Here is a 17142-nt window from a genome sequence, read left to right as displayed (position 1 = left end):
TCTTCGCATCGTCTTACCCATTGCGCGAGCAAGTCTGAACCTTTGGATGAAGCGTTGTGTAAGATCTCAAATTGGAGTATTCCCTCCTCTGCTCTTGATTTCCGATACAAGCTAAGTTGGTTCCAACTTATCCTTGCATGTAATGAAATTAGGGCTAGTTCGTATCTTAGACATGCCATTGAAATGCCTGGAGGCAGGCTTAAGGACTTTGTCCAAAACATGTGTTCAAGCGAGGCCCAGTGGGTTGACGAGCAGCCAAAGGCGTTTTCTGCACCGTAGGACAAAATCGGAACCGCCTTTTGTTCGTAGAAGTTCCGTAAAGGTTGTATAGAAAAGTTCCCATATTTCCTATGTATCATCAGGCCTTGACATGCCAACTGGGCACATTTCCGTTTTGAATCTGCCACCCAGGGTTCATCACATATGCTTGAATTTAGAAGCATTCCGAGGTATTTAACGCTTTTTGAGATTTTCAATTTTTCTTGGTTCAGCGACCACACCTGTCTTGGGCTTTTTTGTAGCCGGTTTGTTTTTAGATTCTCAAAGATAAGTATTTCCGTCTTTGTGGTATTAATCTTTAGGTTGTTCTGATGCACATATTTTTAGACGGCTTCTAGTTTACGCTGGAGTCCAATTGGCGTTAGATCTAAAATAACCAAATCATCAGCATATAGTAACCAACTTATCTTTGATGCGTTAAGTTTCGGAGGAAAGGATCTGACAGACTGAATGGTGTCCCCAATGTCAGAAATAAAGAGACTAAAGATTGCTGCTGCCAGAGGACATCCTGCTTCACACCCTTGTATGTTTTTATTTGTGTTGAGAGCGACCCCGATTGATCTAACGGACAAAGATTGACGTGTCATTGTGTAGTTCTTTTATTGCCGCCAGTAATCCCTCAGGACATCCCCACAATTCTAGCTTCTGCCACAATAGGTCACGGTCGATCCTGTCGAAAGCCATGGAGAAGTCAACAAAAGCTAGGAACACTCTCGTATTCATTCTAAGGGCCTCCATTTTCAAAAGATTTAGAATCAATAAGTTCAAGGAACATCCAACGGATTTTACAAAACCAGCCTGTCTTACATCAACTCTATTTGCAGTCTTTGCCCATGTAATCAATTTTTTTTGGAGCAGCGATGCAAAGATTTTTCCCAGTACATCAAGTAAGGCCACCGGACGGTAATTTGCAGGTGCTAATCGGTTGCCTTTCTTGAAGATGGGTATTATTATCCCTGATTTCCACGATGCAGGGATTTGTTTTTGGTCGTTGATTCGTCTGAATAGCTCAACGCATATCGCTGTCCATAAGTCAGGAAACTGTTTAATCATCGCGTTTGACAGACCATCTGGTCCAGGGGCTCGAGAGTTTTTTGCTCTCATTATTATCTCGCGAATTTCCTCATCTGAAAATTGTAGGTCCCATGATGTTATATTAGACATTGACTTAGAGGGTGGCAAATCTTTATGATACAGAGCTGTAAAGTATTTTACCCATTCTTTTACAGGCACTGGGCATGTCTGCAGAGCAGCTTGCGGGTCTTCAAGGCCATTGAGTATGCGCCAGAAGTCTCTACTATTTTTGTTTACAAGAGTCTTCATCATTGTTTCTGCATCGTTTTGAATTAATATGGCTCGATGACTTTTAATCCAGTTTTTGTAGGATTGTCTTGCAGATTTGTTTTTCGCCACAATTTCTCCAACTGGGCCTTGATTTTTTTTACGAATTTCGGCTCGCATTGCACGTTTTCGTTGTTTTATAAGTAAGTCAAAACTATGCTTATTCTGGAATGACCCATTTTTCATACCAATATGTTTTGTTTTAAATTGCCACAGAATTGGAACGTAGTCAATGACCTTCTCTGTTGCTGTAAATTGTTTATAGATCGCGAGGACCTCCTTGTCGACTAATTTTAACCGAAGTCTGTTTGGTTCTACTAAGACCTTTGATCTCCATTTTTCCCTCGAGTTATCTCTCCAATCTTGAAATATAATTTCGAGCATTTCATGGTCGCTGTGGGTCATTGGACATATTTTCATTGACTTTATTTTCTCATGCATATTGTTAGACACGAAAATATAGTCAATGGTGGAACTTTGGCCATCGCGTTGCCACGTTGGTTTCGGAGGAATATCACCTGGCGTACAGCCATTTAACATTGTGAGGCCTCTTACTTCCATTTCATCAGTCCATGTTTTTGCTAGATTAGATTTTAGAGAGTTCTGAGGTTTGAAGAAATCAATATTCAGGTCCCCGCAACCTATTATGCCAGAGCCGCAGCCGGATTCTAATAAATTGTCAAGAATTTTGTGACTTGGTCAATAAACTCATAGGATCCAGTGCGCTGATGGTTCCAATAGAGATTAATGATATGTATCACGTCGTTCTTCTTATCGGCGGCCGCAGACTTGCTTATCTCAGAGGCCTGGATGTACGGCGTATGATTATCAGATCTTAACAGCCGGTAACCAGACGAACGATTTATCATTGTCAAAAGGCCGGCTATCGGGCGACCTTTTTCAGGCTTAATGGCAGGATTCAACGCGCATTCAAAATTTGCTATTGTAGGTGATTCGCACATCCAGGTCTCTTGAAGACAAATCAAATGTAGTTTACTAGCCCAGTCATTGACCATCAAATGACCAAATCCGCGTGTGTTCCAAGAAATAAACGTGAGATCTTGTTGCGATTCACACTTTGAACATTAGCTGTTTGCCTTCCTATTCAGTGCGCTCGCCATCCAGGTCCAATCTTCATTTAAGATAGGTCGCCGTGGATTGTTTGAACGTGCCAAACCTGGGGTCTCAATTAGATTCTCATTATTTATTGTAATTTTAATTCTCTCCATTGGAATGGTTGAATCCTGTGTTCCAACTCTAAAATCTTGCGACTGGGAGCTGGATTGGATGTTTTTATAATCCATTTCGATCTTTGCCAGTTGTAAATGTTGTTTTGTGGGCGAATATACACTCTTTCTCTTGTCCCACTCTGGTCCGTAGCCGTTAATGTCACGCTGAGCGAATTCCCCTTTGTGTTCTTTATTTTCATCCTTGTTTCCTCTTCTCTCGCAGTCCGCCATTTTATAGGCGTCGAAGCCTAATGAATGCAGTTCTTCGTTTGCCTCTAGAATTACATTTGCGATTAAGATTGAGTTTAAATGTAAAATTACTCTGTCTGTTCGAAGGTCATCTGGAAATTCGATTATTTTTATGTATTTTGAATCAAGCGACCGAAGTTGTGGGACATGATGTAATAGCCTTAGCACATTTGAGCGATTCAAAATTAGATTTTCATATCCATGTAGGCGCTCCAACATTAATTTAATCAGGGCCGTAGAGTCAGTTGTTCGTGTACTAGACCTCTGCTGTCTCATGTTCGAATTTTGTCCCAGTGGTTCTAATGGCTGGGGGTCCACCTTCCGGTGCTTCGACGGTTTGAGAGTAGGAATCAGTGCCAGTGTCGCTTCCTTTCTTTCTTCCAGTGGAGTCATGTGTGCAAAGCTCAGACTTAGGTCATTGGGGCTCATTGATTTTGCGTGGTTCCTCCTCCTTTGTCTGTCTCTTTTTTCTTGGTGTGACAAACTCCGGACTCCTTGGTTCTTTCTTGTCATTTTTAATCTCAACGATGGGAGGTAATATCACGCACATTCGGCCCTTAGATTCGCTAAGTGTCTTATCTAGGAGAACCTGGGGTTTTGGTTCTACACTCACTTTCTGTATATCATTATCTGGAGTGGGCTTCTCTGTGCTAACCACTACTCTTGGGCTAGCTAAAGGTTCCTCAGGGATAATACCAGAACTCGCTTCATCCGTAGCATTTTCCTCATAGACCGATAGTTCCAGTAATTCGGCCTGTAGTGTCTCATCCTCATCGTTTTGTACGCTCACTTTCTTCTTTGCCTTTGCATCATCTTCAACATGATACTCACTCTCTTGGTCCTTTGCCTTTGTCGCCTCTTGGTCAGGATACACCGACTTGCCTTCTTTAATTGAATCAGCTAGTTTTAGGCTTGAGGTAATCGCTTTATCAACTAAGTGGAGCATATTTATGTTTCGCAAGAGCTTTCGTGCACCTTTTTGTTGCGTTTTTTTCCGAGCCGGCATGTTCTTTTGTTTTTTTGTATTTGGCGCATTTTTCGTTTTACCCCCTACATGACCTGGGCTGGCGTCTGTCTTTGAGTTTCCAAAAATAGGGAACAAGCCCGATTGCTTTAATATCACAGACTGATCACTTTGTGGGTCAACAACCAAATCTGTTGCATTCTGGCTCAAAGCGGAACAGGAGGCAATTTGGACGTCCCCTAATGCTGGGTTCATCGCATTTTGTGTCTGTCTAAACGCAGAATTGAACGAGAGGTCGAGTGGATTTGTATAGCTCTCCACGTTCCTGTTCGTCTTGTTAGTAGTATTTCGCAAATCCTCTTCCAACATTGTCTGATCAACCTCTGTCCTGTCCACTTCGTTCATTGTGACGTTCGTCACGATCTGTGACGTTTCCGTTGTCGTCTTTAGGTGTAGAGAGGATTTGTGTAGAAACTCCAGTTGCGGGTGGAAGGAGGCATTCAATGCCGGTTTTTTAGTATTTGCTTCATCGCAGGGGCTCACTACTTTAGGGATCCAACCTGCGTCTTTCTCTTGACAGGCAGCCCCCAACGTCTCCCCTTTGTGGACAACGTGAGATTTACGAAATAAAGACAAAGCTTCCCTCGCTACCTCAGCAAATAACTTCTTGTCAATCCTGTCATTTTGTTTAGATACGTTCATGTCTTGTATGCCTGAGAGCAACTGCTGGTTCATCTCATTTTGTTTACGGCTACCCAAGCCCTGCATTGCCTCTAATTGAACCAGTTTTGAGTTCATCAATGCTAACAGGGTTGACATATCCTTTACATTGTCATTTAGTGATTCATATCGTTTTGTGAACGGTGTAAGAGAAATTGCAATGGCAGCGGTTAATGTCGTTAATAAATCGTTTAGAGGGACATGGCCACATGTCACTCGATTCCTGTTTTCGTTTCTCTCAAGTGGTTTTGCCATGTTGGTACTATAGCGTCTCCCCTCTCTTCTTATTTTAGGAAAGGGGCGTTCACCAATCGAAGAATCTGAAGTTTCCGCCTCTTCTGATGAAACATCTGAAGGCGAGTTAGTCCTGCTAATCACATGTGTTATTTCCCGTTTTCTCTGTTCTACATGATCCTGTTTAGAGGCCCTATTCTGTGAGATGGGCACATGTCTCTCCTGCGTCTGTATACACCTCATAGGGGATACTGCCTCTTGTGCTTTATAGTTATTCGGTCTATCTGCTCCCCAAATGCCTTGATTAAGAGCTGTGTCGTACATACTTAGCTTTTTGGTTGACACAACAGTTGTGGAAACATTTCTTGGTGTCAAAAATGGCTGTTTATCACAATTCCTAGTTTTATTTAAGTTTATTAAATTTTGCAGCACGGTAGAAACCAATTCTAACGAGTTTCTTTTATCACATGGGGGATTATCGTTTAACCCAGTCGTGCTACTCTCAATGGGCTCCTTCTGAGCGCTACCATACATTTCCAAACCTATCGATGTTTCGTCTTTGTATAGGCCATCTACACTGACCTTATTGTGATCAGGACTGGTAGGTAGATCCGGGCAAGTAAATGAGACGTTGATGTTTTCTATTGAATTGGCATTAGGTAAGTCAAGCATCATTATAGAGTCACTTACTTCTTTCATCTGCATCGAGCGCTCCCAGGGCGACTCTGCAGGCATGGTATCAGCGGCGTGATCGTCTTTTGGGAGAGCACCCGCTTTAGCACTCCCGCCCTCTTCCAGCCTCACCAGGGTGTCGATATCGACACAGCACGGACTGTGCGAAGTGTCCGTCTCTCCGCACCGCCTCCAGATGGCCGCGTCATCAGCGAGTGTCGGGCGTGCCTCCCCCTCAGTCAGCGACGCCGCGGCATCTCCCCGCGCGGGCTCCAACGCCGCAGACTCTCCCAAACGGCCATGTCTTACCACACTCGGTAAGTGAGACTCCGTCGTATCTGTGTATGTGTGTTCGGGTAGTTCTTCCTCATTTAGTATTTTGTCACGCACTACCAATGCGTTGGTCTCCGTCTCCATTAAAGGGGCGAACTCGGAGACCTTAAGACTGCCAGTGGAAGCGCGAGATACTTCTGAGCTTATAGTAGGAACTGCATAGTTCAACTCTCCATTGTTCGGGGGCTGCGACTCTGCCTCTTGGCAGATATAATTAAACACGCCATCGAAGGCTTCTGTTGTTAGGTCCACATAAGCTGGCGCATCTTGTTCAGTAGACTCTACTAGATCGGTTACAGAGCTACATGAAAAGTATTGACTTTGTTGTTTTTTCCTCGACCGTTTAGCATTTAACTCTTGTGTTTCATCCGTGGATGCGGCCCTTTTTAATTGGGCTCTTGTTCTCGAGATTGTGAGTCTCGCTGTGAGGTTTAACGGATCCATAACTTGTAGCGTTGAGTCCCTGTTCACCTGTCGCCGCACGCCAAACAGCAAACAGTAGAAACCACAGCCCTTTGCACACAGGGCTTAGCGCCACAAGGGCGGGAGAGGCGGCCTTAAGTGCCAAGTGGACTGGGTCAGGTGACTCAGCCAGCCAGGTGGTTAAAGGCACAGGCACACGCACCTCTCTTCCTTATCCTCCTTCCTCCTTCTTCCACGCCACAGCAAACAGTAGAAACCACAGCCCTTTGCACACAGGGCTTAGCGCCACAAGGGCGGGAGAGGCGGCCTTAAGTGCCAAGTGGACTGGGTCAGGTGACTCAGCCAGCCAGGTGGTTAAAGGCACAGGCACACGCACCTCTCTTCCTTATCCTCCTTCCTCCTTCCTCCTTCCTCCACGCCACAGCAAACAGTAGAAACCACAGCCCTTTGCACACAGGGCTTAGCGCCACAAGGGCGGGAGAGGCGGCCTTAAGTGCCAAGTGGACTGGGTCAGGTGACTCAGCCAGCCAGGTGGTTAAAGGCACAGGCACACGCACCTCTCTTCCTTATCCTCCTTCCTCCACGCCACAGCAAACAGTAGAAACCACAGCCCTTTGCACACAGGGCTTAGCGCCACAAGGGCGGGAGAGGCGGCCTTAAGTGCCAAGTGGACTGGGTCAGGTGACTCAGCCAGCCAGGTGGTTAAAGGCACAGGCACACGCACCTCTCTTCCTTATCCTCCTTCCTCCACGCCACAGCAAACAGTAGAAACCACAGCCCTTTGCACACAGGGCTTAGCGCCACAAGGGCGGGAGAGGCGGCCTTAAGTGCCAAGTGGACTGGGTCAGGTGACTCAGCCAGCCAGGTGGTTAAAGGCACAGGCACACGCACCTCTCTTCCTTATCCTCCTTCCTCCTTCCTCCACGCCACAGCAAACAGTAGAAACCACAGCCCTTTGCACACAGGGCTTAGCGCCACAAGGGCGGGAGAGGCGGCCTTAAGTGCCAAGTGGACTGGGTCAGGTGACTCAGCGAGCCAGGTGGTTAAAGGCACAGGCACACGCACCTCTCTTCCTTATCCTCCTTCCTCCTTCCTCCTTCCTCCACGCCACAGCAAACAGTAGAAACCACAGCCCTTTGCACACAGGGCTTAGCGCCACAAGGGCGGGAGAGGCGGCCTTAAGTGCCAAGTGGACTGGGTCAGGTGACTCAGCCAGCCAGGTGGTTAAAGGCACAGGCACACGCACCTCTCTTCCTTATCCTCCTTCCTCCTTCCTCCACGCCACAGCAAACAGTAGAAACCACAGCCCTTTGCACACAGGGCTTAGCGCCACAAGGGCGGGAGAGGCGGCCTTAAGTGCCAAGTGGACTGGGTCAGGTGACTCAGCCAGCCAGGTGGTTAAAGGCACAGGCACACGCACCTCTCTTCCTTATCCTCCTTCCTCCACGCCACAGCAAACAGTAGAAACCACAGCCCTTTGCACACAGGGCTTAGCGCCACAAGGGCGGGAGAGGCGGCCTTAAGTGCCAAGTGGACTGGGTCAGGTGACTCAGCCAGCCAGGTGGTTAAAGGCACAGGCACACGCACCTCTCTTCCTTATCCTCCTTCCTCCTTCCTCCACGCCACAGCAAACAGTAGAAACCACAGCCCTTTGCACACAGGGTAATGCCTTTTGGACTAAAGAATGCACCTGCTACATTTCAATCAAGTTCTGAATGGGATGGAGGACTTCTGCATGGCATACTTGGATGACATTGCAGTGTTCAGCCCTACATGGAAAGAACATATTGAACACCTAGGATATGTATTGCAGGCTCTGGAACCCTCCAGACGTCGTCCTTCGTCCCGAAGCTCCAGGAACCGTGGGTCTGCAGGAAACTACCAGGAACTACCAGGAACAACTGCCATGGCACCAGCCTCTCCATTGAATAAGGTACTGTGTTCTGCATGATGAATTAGGGTGAATCCATTTTCTTCGTCTCCAAGGCTTGCCCTTGTCTTTCCTCCTCCTTATAACATTTGCTTCCTCTGTTTACAATATCTAAGTACTCCTGGCTACGTTGAATCGTGAACTGTCCGACTGTGTGATCCTCGATAACAGGAACACGGTTCCACTTGACACTGGCTCCGGCCTATTGACTCTTGAATTTCTGTCAACGAGTGTTCTCTGATTCTGTCTGCCTTGACAAAAGTATTGCCTATGATTTTTGCCCCCAACTCTCTCTGGTTAACTCAGGTGCTAAGTGTGTGATTGCCCCGGTAACAATTCCTGCCGCGGATATGCGTTTCTTTAGTAAGACCGAACTGTCATTACTGTCAAAAAGTTATCGCAAGTGTGTTCCCGGTAACGTCTTTTGTTTCACAACACCGGTCCGTTAAAACATAGGGTACTTACCTTGAGTTACCTTGACACTTCCACTGTCACTCTGATCCACGAGGGATCACCTGTTAGACGATCTCAGGAAAACCTACCTGTTCTAAAGTTTAGGGTTCTGGTTGTTGCTTAGTACCAAGATGCCCTTGGGTGTATGTTACGCTCTACAAATGTCCTTAACATAACATAACCGCAGCAGAGCCTGCGGAACGCTTACAGCCCTCCCAGTCCAGGAGCCGGGAACAACCCGTGGCAGAGGAGCAATGCAGAACACCTGCCGCTGGAGAAGCAGAGAACCGGTGCAGTGAGTCGCCAGCACCAGGGTCCCACAGGAAGCCCGAAATGGGAGAGAACAAGTTCTGCCCATTCCACAAGACATGAATTGAAATTAAGAAGGGGTGCTGAGGCAGCCGAATTTGCCCATTCTCCTAAGGAACAGTGGTACACGGTGGCTCCAGGGAAGAGGTCAAGGAGAGGAAAAACAAGATCATAAAACGTGGTGAGAGACACGAGATCCCAGGGCAGGGCGAGACAAACCAAACCCCAAGGCGGGGTGAAAGACCAGAGACCCTAAGGCAGGGTGAGAGAAACCAGGCCCCAAGGTGGCAGTGGCAGAGCCAGGTTTTGATGCCAGGGGAGCGAAGTGCTTCTCAGGGGGCACTGTTCCGGTCGGTCCGGTCACTTCCATTTCCTTACTTTTTGCGGGTAAGACTAGGAACTGTTGATAGGGAGGCGTACTTTTTCATGCATTATGCCTGTCTTTTGCAGCATTTATTTGTTCAATTATAAATTAAAACAATTACTATAATGTGTATGTTATAGTATCTGGTTACATATGTAACAGATTGCATACCATTTCATTTTTGCACGTTTCGCTAGCACAAATTACATTTGCGCTCACATAACGTTATCATAAGCAGACTCCTATGTTAAAGCTGGTAAGAGAGCTCAGTGGATTGACCACTGGCTGCTGCGATCTGTGGGTCACCAGTTCGAATCTCAACAAGGCCAACTCAGCCTTTCATCTTTCCGGAGGTTGATAAATCGGTACCAACTTCAGTTGTGTGATATTGTATATAAATATACAATATAAGTTCCATGCAAGCGCTATATAAGTAGCACACATCATCAATACATTGGTGAAAACACACATGAATGAGCCCTGCAAAATGTACTATAAAGCAATTCTGCAGCATTGTGTGCCCCACTTCCTGCATCATTGCCACAAAAATTGGGGCATGTAAAATGTCAACTTCAAACAGCTTCAGAGGTTCAATATAATATTCACCACAAGTCAAACCAAAAAAGGGAGGGACTGACTGTTAAAACAATCGTTAACATTTTACAAGCGACTAAGTGAGCACTTATTTAGGTCGAAGAGAGAATGTGCTCTGACATGTTTAGAAATATCAATGCACTTTTTTGGAAGTGGTACCGGACTGAAGTTTTCCTGCCAACGCAAGACATTATTATTAGGGTCAACAGATTGCTGATGAGTATCATGCATGAACCTGCCCCAAACCGTGCCTCATATTATGCAGTCTTCGCTATCACAATTACTGTTTGTGTTGTACTTTATGTCGAGTCTTGCCCTTTACAGCATACAGGACATTTTGTGACCTCCCTGCAAGCACAGTGCTGAATGCAATTGCGCTGTACCCAGTCTTATTAAATCTGCTCCCTAGGAACCGATTCAATACAAAGTGTCATCTGGCACAGAGCGCTAATGCGCCATTGGTTGCTGTGCGAGCACTCATATGCGGGAATTCTATTAAGCAAATGCTCGTCTGTACAGCCCCCTGTGCAGAGCGCTTAAGGCCTCTTATGTACCAGTATCATGACGACGGTCATGGTTCCCTCATTACCATTGACTCATAGCTATGGTAATAAGGGAAGTGCTCCTCAAAGAATGCTGCAGGATGTTTACAAATAACATAATGAAGACATTTGTTTATGCCACTGTTTTGATGGCTTAAAGCAGCAGTAATTGGGGCACAGTGAAAACGCACACCAAGCACTTAAAAAAAAAAAACAGTCTCACTCATATAAAAAACGAACAAATATTTGCTGGTGCCTTCTGGAGGGGGAATAGTTCAAGTTCAATAACGGAAGTGATAGAATGTTATCAGTGACCTTTTAATTATATTTTAACATCTTTCCGTTGTACTTTGGTGGCTAGGAAAGTTTTGTGGTGCCATGGACACAGATCACAGATGGCCACTGTTTTGATCTGTGTACAGGGAACATGTCCCCTTCAACACAGATATAAATGGAACCAAACAGAAACTTGCTATGAAACTCCTTCAGATATGACCCAAAAGAAAATTATGATGGGTTGAATGCAAATAATATATATACATATTTATTTATTCTAATATGTTTATTTTAAACCAAGGCAGGGTGGTAACAATACAAGTTTTCGTCAAAGCATGTTATACATCATGTCGAAATCTCACTTCCTCTCTTCCCCCTCTGATCGCCAGACCGGGCCGGGGTTTCAGAAGTCCAAGTTTTCCATTCCTGCTTTACCTCTCCCCCGCTCCCTCCCGAAGTGTGCCCCCATTGTCCAGGACCCTCCCGGCCTGTTGGGGTTTGTAAATCAAGGCTGGAAATTTCAGGTTGTAGTCAAGTAATGGGCCCCAAATGTTCTGGAAATGGTGGAGACCTGCCCTGGCCGCTGTTACTTTCTCTGCGATTAATACATCCCATATTTTCACCCACCAAAGGGACAAGAGAGGACCGTCCGTGGATTTCCATGAACGGGCAACCACTATTCTTCCTGCCAAAAGGCATTGGGTCAGTAGCTTAGTCTTGGCTCCGGACCGTGGATAGATCCCAGGGACAGTGGTGCCCAGGAGGATGGGCTCGGGCTCTAGTGGAAGCGCCGTCTGGGTGATTCCCTTCCTTGGTGGCTAGACATTGCTTCCAGAATGGTTGGAACTTTTGGCACATTCACCACATGTGGAAAAAAGATCCCGGATGACCGCTTTGTCTCCAGCAAGCAGGGTCGAGTGCCCGGTTCATATGGTGGAGCCTCTGGGGGGGGGTAGTACCAGCACAGCAAGAATTTGTAGGCACATTCCCTTTTAGTGACGCAGGCAAATGATGAAGGGGCGCGTGTCCACATGTCCACCCAAGTCTGATCCTCCACAGGGTGGCCTGGGTCTGCCTCCCATTGTGACATGCATCAAGTTTTTGAGGCGAGGAAGTCTCCCTGGAAGCGTCTGTATAAAGTGGACCTCGGGTCGGGAGATCTTTGAGAGTCCGTTCGAGGGCCGTAGGGGTGCGAGTTGCTGCTTGGCGGGTTTGTGGTTGGGAGCACCAGTGACGAAGCTGGATGTAGGAGAAACTGTCTTTTTCCTGAAGCCAGAAGGCATCATTATATTGTTCGAAGGTACGGGGCAGTCCTCCCTCAAAAAGCTGTCCCAGAGTCTCCAGGCCCCCTGTAATCCAGGTTTTGAATTTCTGGGGATTTGCACTGGGTGAAAAAGCTGGGTTAAGGAACACCGGGGATGAGGGGCTCAGTCCTTTTGGGATACCCTTCTGCTTCAGGGCCCTGTCCCAAGTGTGTATAGTGTGCCTGGTGGATGACAGTAGTCCCTCCCATTGCTGCTACATTGCAGGTGAGATGTTGCGCTCACCTGGTATCCACGGGGACGCCACCCAGCCCTGGTTGGATGATTTTCACTCTCAAACCCTCTCCCGGTCCCTTGGTAAGGCCTCTGGTTAAAGATGGGTCTGCAATATAGGAGAGATGGATTCAATACCAGATTGTCTTTGTTTTCCCTCCTCCCTTGCCCTCAACTCCTTCCTCCCCCTTGGGCCCTCTCCTCACCTTAATATTGTAAAAGGTAGATTCTCTGCCCTGCTCCTCGTGGCAAGGGCGCGTAGATGTGGGGGGCGAGCAGCGAGCAAGTTACTTTACTGGTGCAAGCCCCCCCTGTGGGAATCCAGGCCTGCTGCGACTCTGTAGGTTTGCTGCTTTACAGTGTTTACATGCAGTTCTTATGTTCCTCTTAGTTCGAATAATAATGTCTTGCTTCTTTCCTTTTAGGTATGGAAAGGTATTTTGGTGTTGTCATGCAGTTTGAAGATGAGCATGGGCCGGTAGGCGAAAGCACGGTGTGTGCGATGCTGTCCGGTGAGTAATGCGTGATGCGCGACGCTGTTCCGCCTTTTATATTGTTAACCTGTGTCTTTTCTCTCCTTGCAGGTTGCAATGTTCTCGCTGAGCGCCGTGATGTTCCAGCAATGATACTGACCAGGAGATGACTACCCAGGTAAAAGTTGTGTGGCTTTCTTCATTCGGGAGGAAATGTGAGTAAACGCTTACTAATGCTGTCTTTCTTTCTCCTCTTTCCAGGTTATGGTATTCCAGGATGCATACGGTGCCGGATGATGGAGTTCGTACCTTCAGATGAGTGGAACTGAAGTCGGCGATGGATTGAAGACAGGATACTGTTCCAGGTAAGTTTCGTAGTGTTCTTTCTCTCTCTGCAGGTCCTTGGTTTCAGGTAAACTGGCATCAAAGAAATGGACACGTTGAGCGTTACGCTGCCCACAGCAGAATAACGCAAAGCATGTTCTGCTGTTTGGGTACGGTTTAAATTGTCTCAGGTAAAATAGTCCAGGTAAAATAGTCCCAGGCCTGCCACACCCAAAGTAGTCCAGGTAAAGTAGTCCCAGGCCTGCCACACCCAAAAGACTAGACTGCATAGCTCAGTTGCTTGTAACTGAGCTATGTGTGTGCCTCCATGTTGGCTCAACACCCCCCCGCCCCCAGTTAAATAGTCCCAAGTAAATAGTCCCATTCTAATGTTGGTCTTCATGATAGTTATGAGCCTGGCGCCAAAGGCGCCAGGACTTACTCCAAGAGAGTCTTGGATGAGGTTTTAAGGCCTTTGACCTGGCCCTTAGTGGAAAGCTGACCTCCCAGTGAGGGCGAGAGGCAAAGGTCATGACAGATGTGTGGAAGAAGGCACGGGGAGAGATAGGCGTGATTGTTCAAGCTCCACCAATCTAGGGCGACCAGTGGATACCTGCCATGCCTGGGGGCACGCCAGTTGTGCTGCCATATGGTATCTCTGCAGGTCAGGGACCCCCAGACCGCCTAGTCTTGCATTACCTAGCATTGTTTTTTGAGGGATCCTAGGATTTTTCCCCCCTCCAGATGAATCGTAGCATTTGCCTCTGCAGGTTGCGGAAGGCGGGTGTCGGGATTGTAACAGGGAGGGATGAGCACGCATACAGGAATCTGGGGAGGAGGTTCATTTTGCAGGCAGTGATGCGGCCCATTAGTGATATTTCTTGGGACGTCCAGCGCTTCAGGTCGTCTTCCAGTTCTTTAAAGAGTGGGGGGAACTGTACGTGATAAAAGTCCCTCGGGTTTGAGGGACTTGGATTCCCAGATAGGGGATTGCCTTCGTCTTCCATTGAATAGGACAAATCGGGATCAAGGCTTCCCGTTACGCTGGGGCTATGCCTATCCCCAGAGCCGCAGACTTTTCAAAATTGATGGAAAAGCCAGTGACCCTTCCGTAGCCATCTATTTCGGCTGGGGCGTGTGTCAGTGAGGAGCAGGGCTCTGAGATGGTGAGCAGGACGTTGTCTGCGTACAGGGCGGTTTTATGTTGTGAGGGGCCCACCTGGAGAACCTTGATAAGGTTATACAGCCTGATTCTTTGGGCGAAAGGTTCCATGTTCAATGCAAATAGAAGCGGGGATAGCGGAAATCCTTGCCTAGTTCCGCAGGTCAGGAAGATTGGATTGGAGAGGGTGCCATTGATCCTAAGGAGGGTCTTTGGTGACTTATAGTTAGCCAGGACCATGGCTTGGAACTCCGGCCCAAACCCAAAGGCTTCTAAGGTGAGCTTCATAAAGGTCCAGTCCACCTTGTCAAACCCTTTAGTAGCGTCGATGTCCATAAGTACTAGTCACTGGGAGTCCTGGGCGGCCAGGTCCACCAAGTCCAGAGCTCTACGGATGTTATCGCCTGTGGATCTGTTCTTAATAAACCCGGTCTGGTCAGGATGGATTATATCGGCAATATGTGAGATAGGTGTGTCGCAAGAATCTTAAAGTAGATGTTGGCATCAATGTTCAGCAGGGCGATTGGTCTGTAAGAAGCAGGGTTCCTCGGTCCCCCCCAGGTCTGGGTAGGAGGACGGTGATTGATTCTTGCATGGAGGGGGTTACAGCGCCCGTGTCCCTAAAGGAGTTAAAGAGCTTCACTAGAGGAGTGAGCAGTTGGGGCCTAAAGGTCTTGTAGAATCTGGTGAAATATCCATTGGGGCCAGGACCTCGGGAATTAAGGGATTTTATGGCTTCCTCTACCTCCTCACCTGAGTTTGGAGCGTCCAGGATGTCTCGGGTTGAGTCTCGCAGCTGGGGAAGTGCTGCTTTCTGCAGGTATTCTGTCTGCTCCTTCAGGTCTCGTGGTGGTGCGGTCATCATCTGTGCCAGGTGGTTCGCTGACAGCCGTAGTTTTTCCGGTTCGGTGTATTGTATTCTGCCCTGTGGGGCTCGTAGTCCAATGATTGTGTTGCTCCTCTTTATTTTGGCAAGTTTAGCCACCAGTAATTTGTTCATTTTATTATTCTTTGCATAGTAGAATTGCTTGGCTTTCGCCAGTATTTGGGCTCTGTGCTCGAGGTAGTGGGCCTCGATCTTTTTCCGAGCAGTACGGATAGCTTGTTGTGTTTTTCGGGACCAGCCCTTCTCCTTGTGAGTCTCTTCTGCTTTCCGGAGTGCTTCCTCAGGGATGAGGCGGGTTTGTCGCCTGCTCCTGTGGAATGCCACTCCTTGGGCTATCAACTCTCCTCGAATTACAGCTTTCATAGCGTCCCAGGTGTTTGCAGGGGAGGTATCTTCACTAGGGTTTTCTTCGAAGAAGTTCTTAATTGATGTCGCTATTGCGTCTCTTAGCGGCATCTTAGCGTATCGGATCGTACAGAGTCCATCTCCGTTGGGCGGTGGGAGTTGGCTCGTGTACTCGGATCTCCAGGGTTACCGGGGCGTGGTCGGATAAGATCCTTGATCCTATAGACACCTCGTTGGTGTAGGCGAGCACTTGGGGGGAAGTCAAGAGGAGATCGATTCTTGAGAAAGTTCTATGGACATAGGAATACAAGGAGAAATCTCTCTCTGAGGGGTGAAGCACCCGCCATGAGTCCACCACCTCTAGGGACCTAAATAGGCATAGAAGTCCAAGTGCCAGAGTAAAGTCTCCAGGGGAGGGAGGGTGCAATCTGTCTTTTGAGGGGTCTGGAACGCCATTGAAGTCCCCCCAATTACCGTTTGGCCCTCTATAAAGGGAGAAAAAGTGGCGCCCAGAGTCTCACAGAAGGCAACTTGTCCCATGTTGGGGGCATGCACCGAGATGAAGGAATACAACTGTTTCAGCAATAGGCATTTCACCACCACAAATCGACCGGCTGGGCATAGTTTTGTTTCCAATATCTGGGGGTTTAGCCCCTTCCCAAAGAGAACCGCTGTGCCCCCTCTCTTGGTGCCGCCTGAGGCAAAGAGTTGCCTTGTAAAGTGCTGCAAGCGTAGGTGCCCAAAGTCTGCTGGTAATAGGTGAGTTTCCTGGAGCAGGACCACCGCTGCATCTTCTTCTTGGAGCTTTTGTAAGATCGATTTGCACTTGGCGGGGGATGTTAAGGGAAACAAATCTCGGGGTATGATGTTCCCGGACGGGAAGTGAGGCCGCTGCTGGATTTGAATGGGTGAGTGGGATGAGTGTGGATCAGCCATTGTTTTGGAGAATCTGTAGCTGCTTACCATCCTTCTCTTGAAATTTTCTCCCAGGCCTCCAACGGGAGGGCTGAGCTTTAACCAAAAGGGGTGGGGGCGGGGCCGATTTTGTGGGTCTGGCACCACCCCTTGCCAACTGGGCCAAATAACCGTTTTCAGCCAACATGGCTGGAACTAGGAACAAACGGTGTGTATCATTCCAAGGACTCATGGGTGAATTGTACCTTGGAAATGGGCAGGGACCGTGGGGGGGGGGCCGCTGCCATGAGTGTGAAGGTTCATCTGTTTTCTCGTGGGCGGCAACGCTCTGTCGGGCGGAAAAAGGTTTTCGAGCCAAGAGGAAGAGCAGAGTTGTGCCAAATGGGGTTATAGGCGGGCAAGGGGCCTCGAGGTATAAGTTTCAGGCCTCCAGCATCTCGGCATTTGACGCTCCTGCCCATGTGCCTCTTTTTTTTGCTAATTCATCTCTTCTTCCTGTATCTTGGGACTCTCGACCATGGAGTCTGCTTCACTTTTAGTGGGGATGTAGGTTCTTTATCAACAGTGTTTTCCGAAGCTGGAGGCGTAGA

The 17142-nt window shown here is 47.8% G+C and overlaps 1 protein-coding gene across 7 annotated transcripts in view; it reads left to right on the top strand.

Annotated features, from left to right (window-relative positions):
• The window catches only part of PARP4 (poly(ADP-ribose) polymerase family member 4), a 2748946-nt gene that overhangs the window by 2010402 nt on the left and 721402 nt on the right, over nt 1-17142 (top strand). For 5 of the 7 annotated variants that reach the window (XM_069639198.1, XM_069639199.1, XM_069639195.1 and 2 more), the window contains exon 32: nt 8258-8377. The exons of the other annotated variants lie outside the window; for them this stretch is intronic. In XM_069639198.1, coding sequence (XP_069495299.1) covers nt 8258-8377 — 120 coding nt within the window. The remainder of the gene's footprint in view (nt 1-8257; nt 8378-17142) is intronic. 7 annotated transcript variants of the gene reach the window in all.

Source organism: Ambystoma mexicanum, chromosome 7q (assembly GCF_040938575.1).
Source record: "Ambystoma mexicanum isolate Mex_15411 chromosome 7q, UKY_AmexF1_1, whole genome shotgun sequence".
NCBI classification, from domain to species: Eukaryota; Metazoa; Chordata; class Amphibia; order Caudata; family Ambystomatidae; genus Ambystoma; species Ambystoma mexicanum.
The sequence above is the reverse complement of the archived record's forward strand: the minus strand, read 5'-3'. Positions and strand labels throughout refer to the sequence as shown.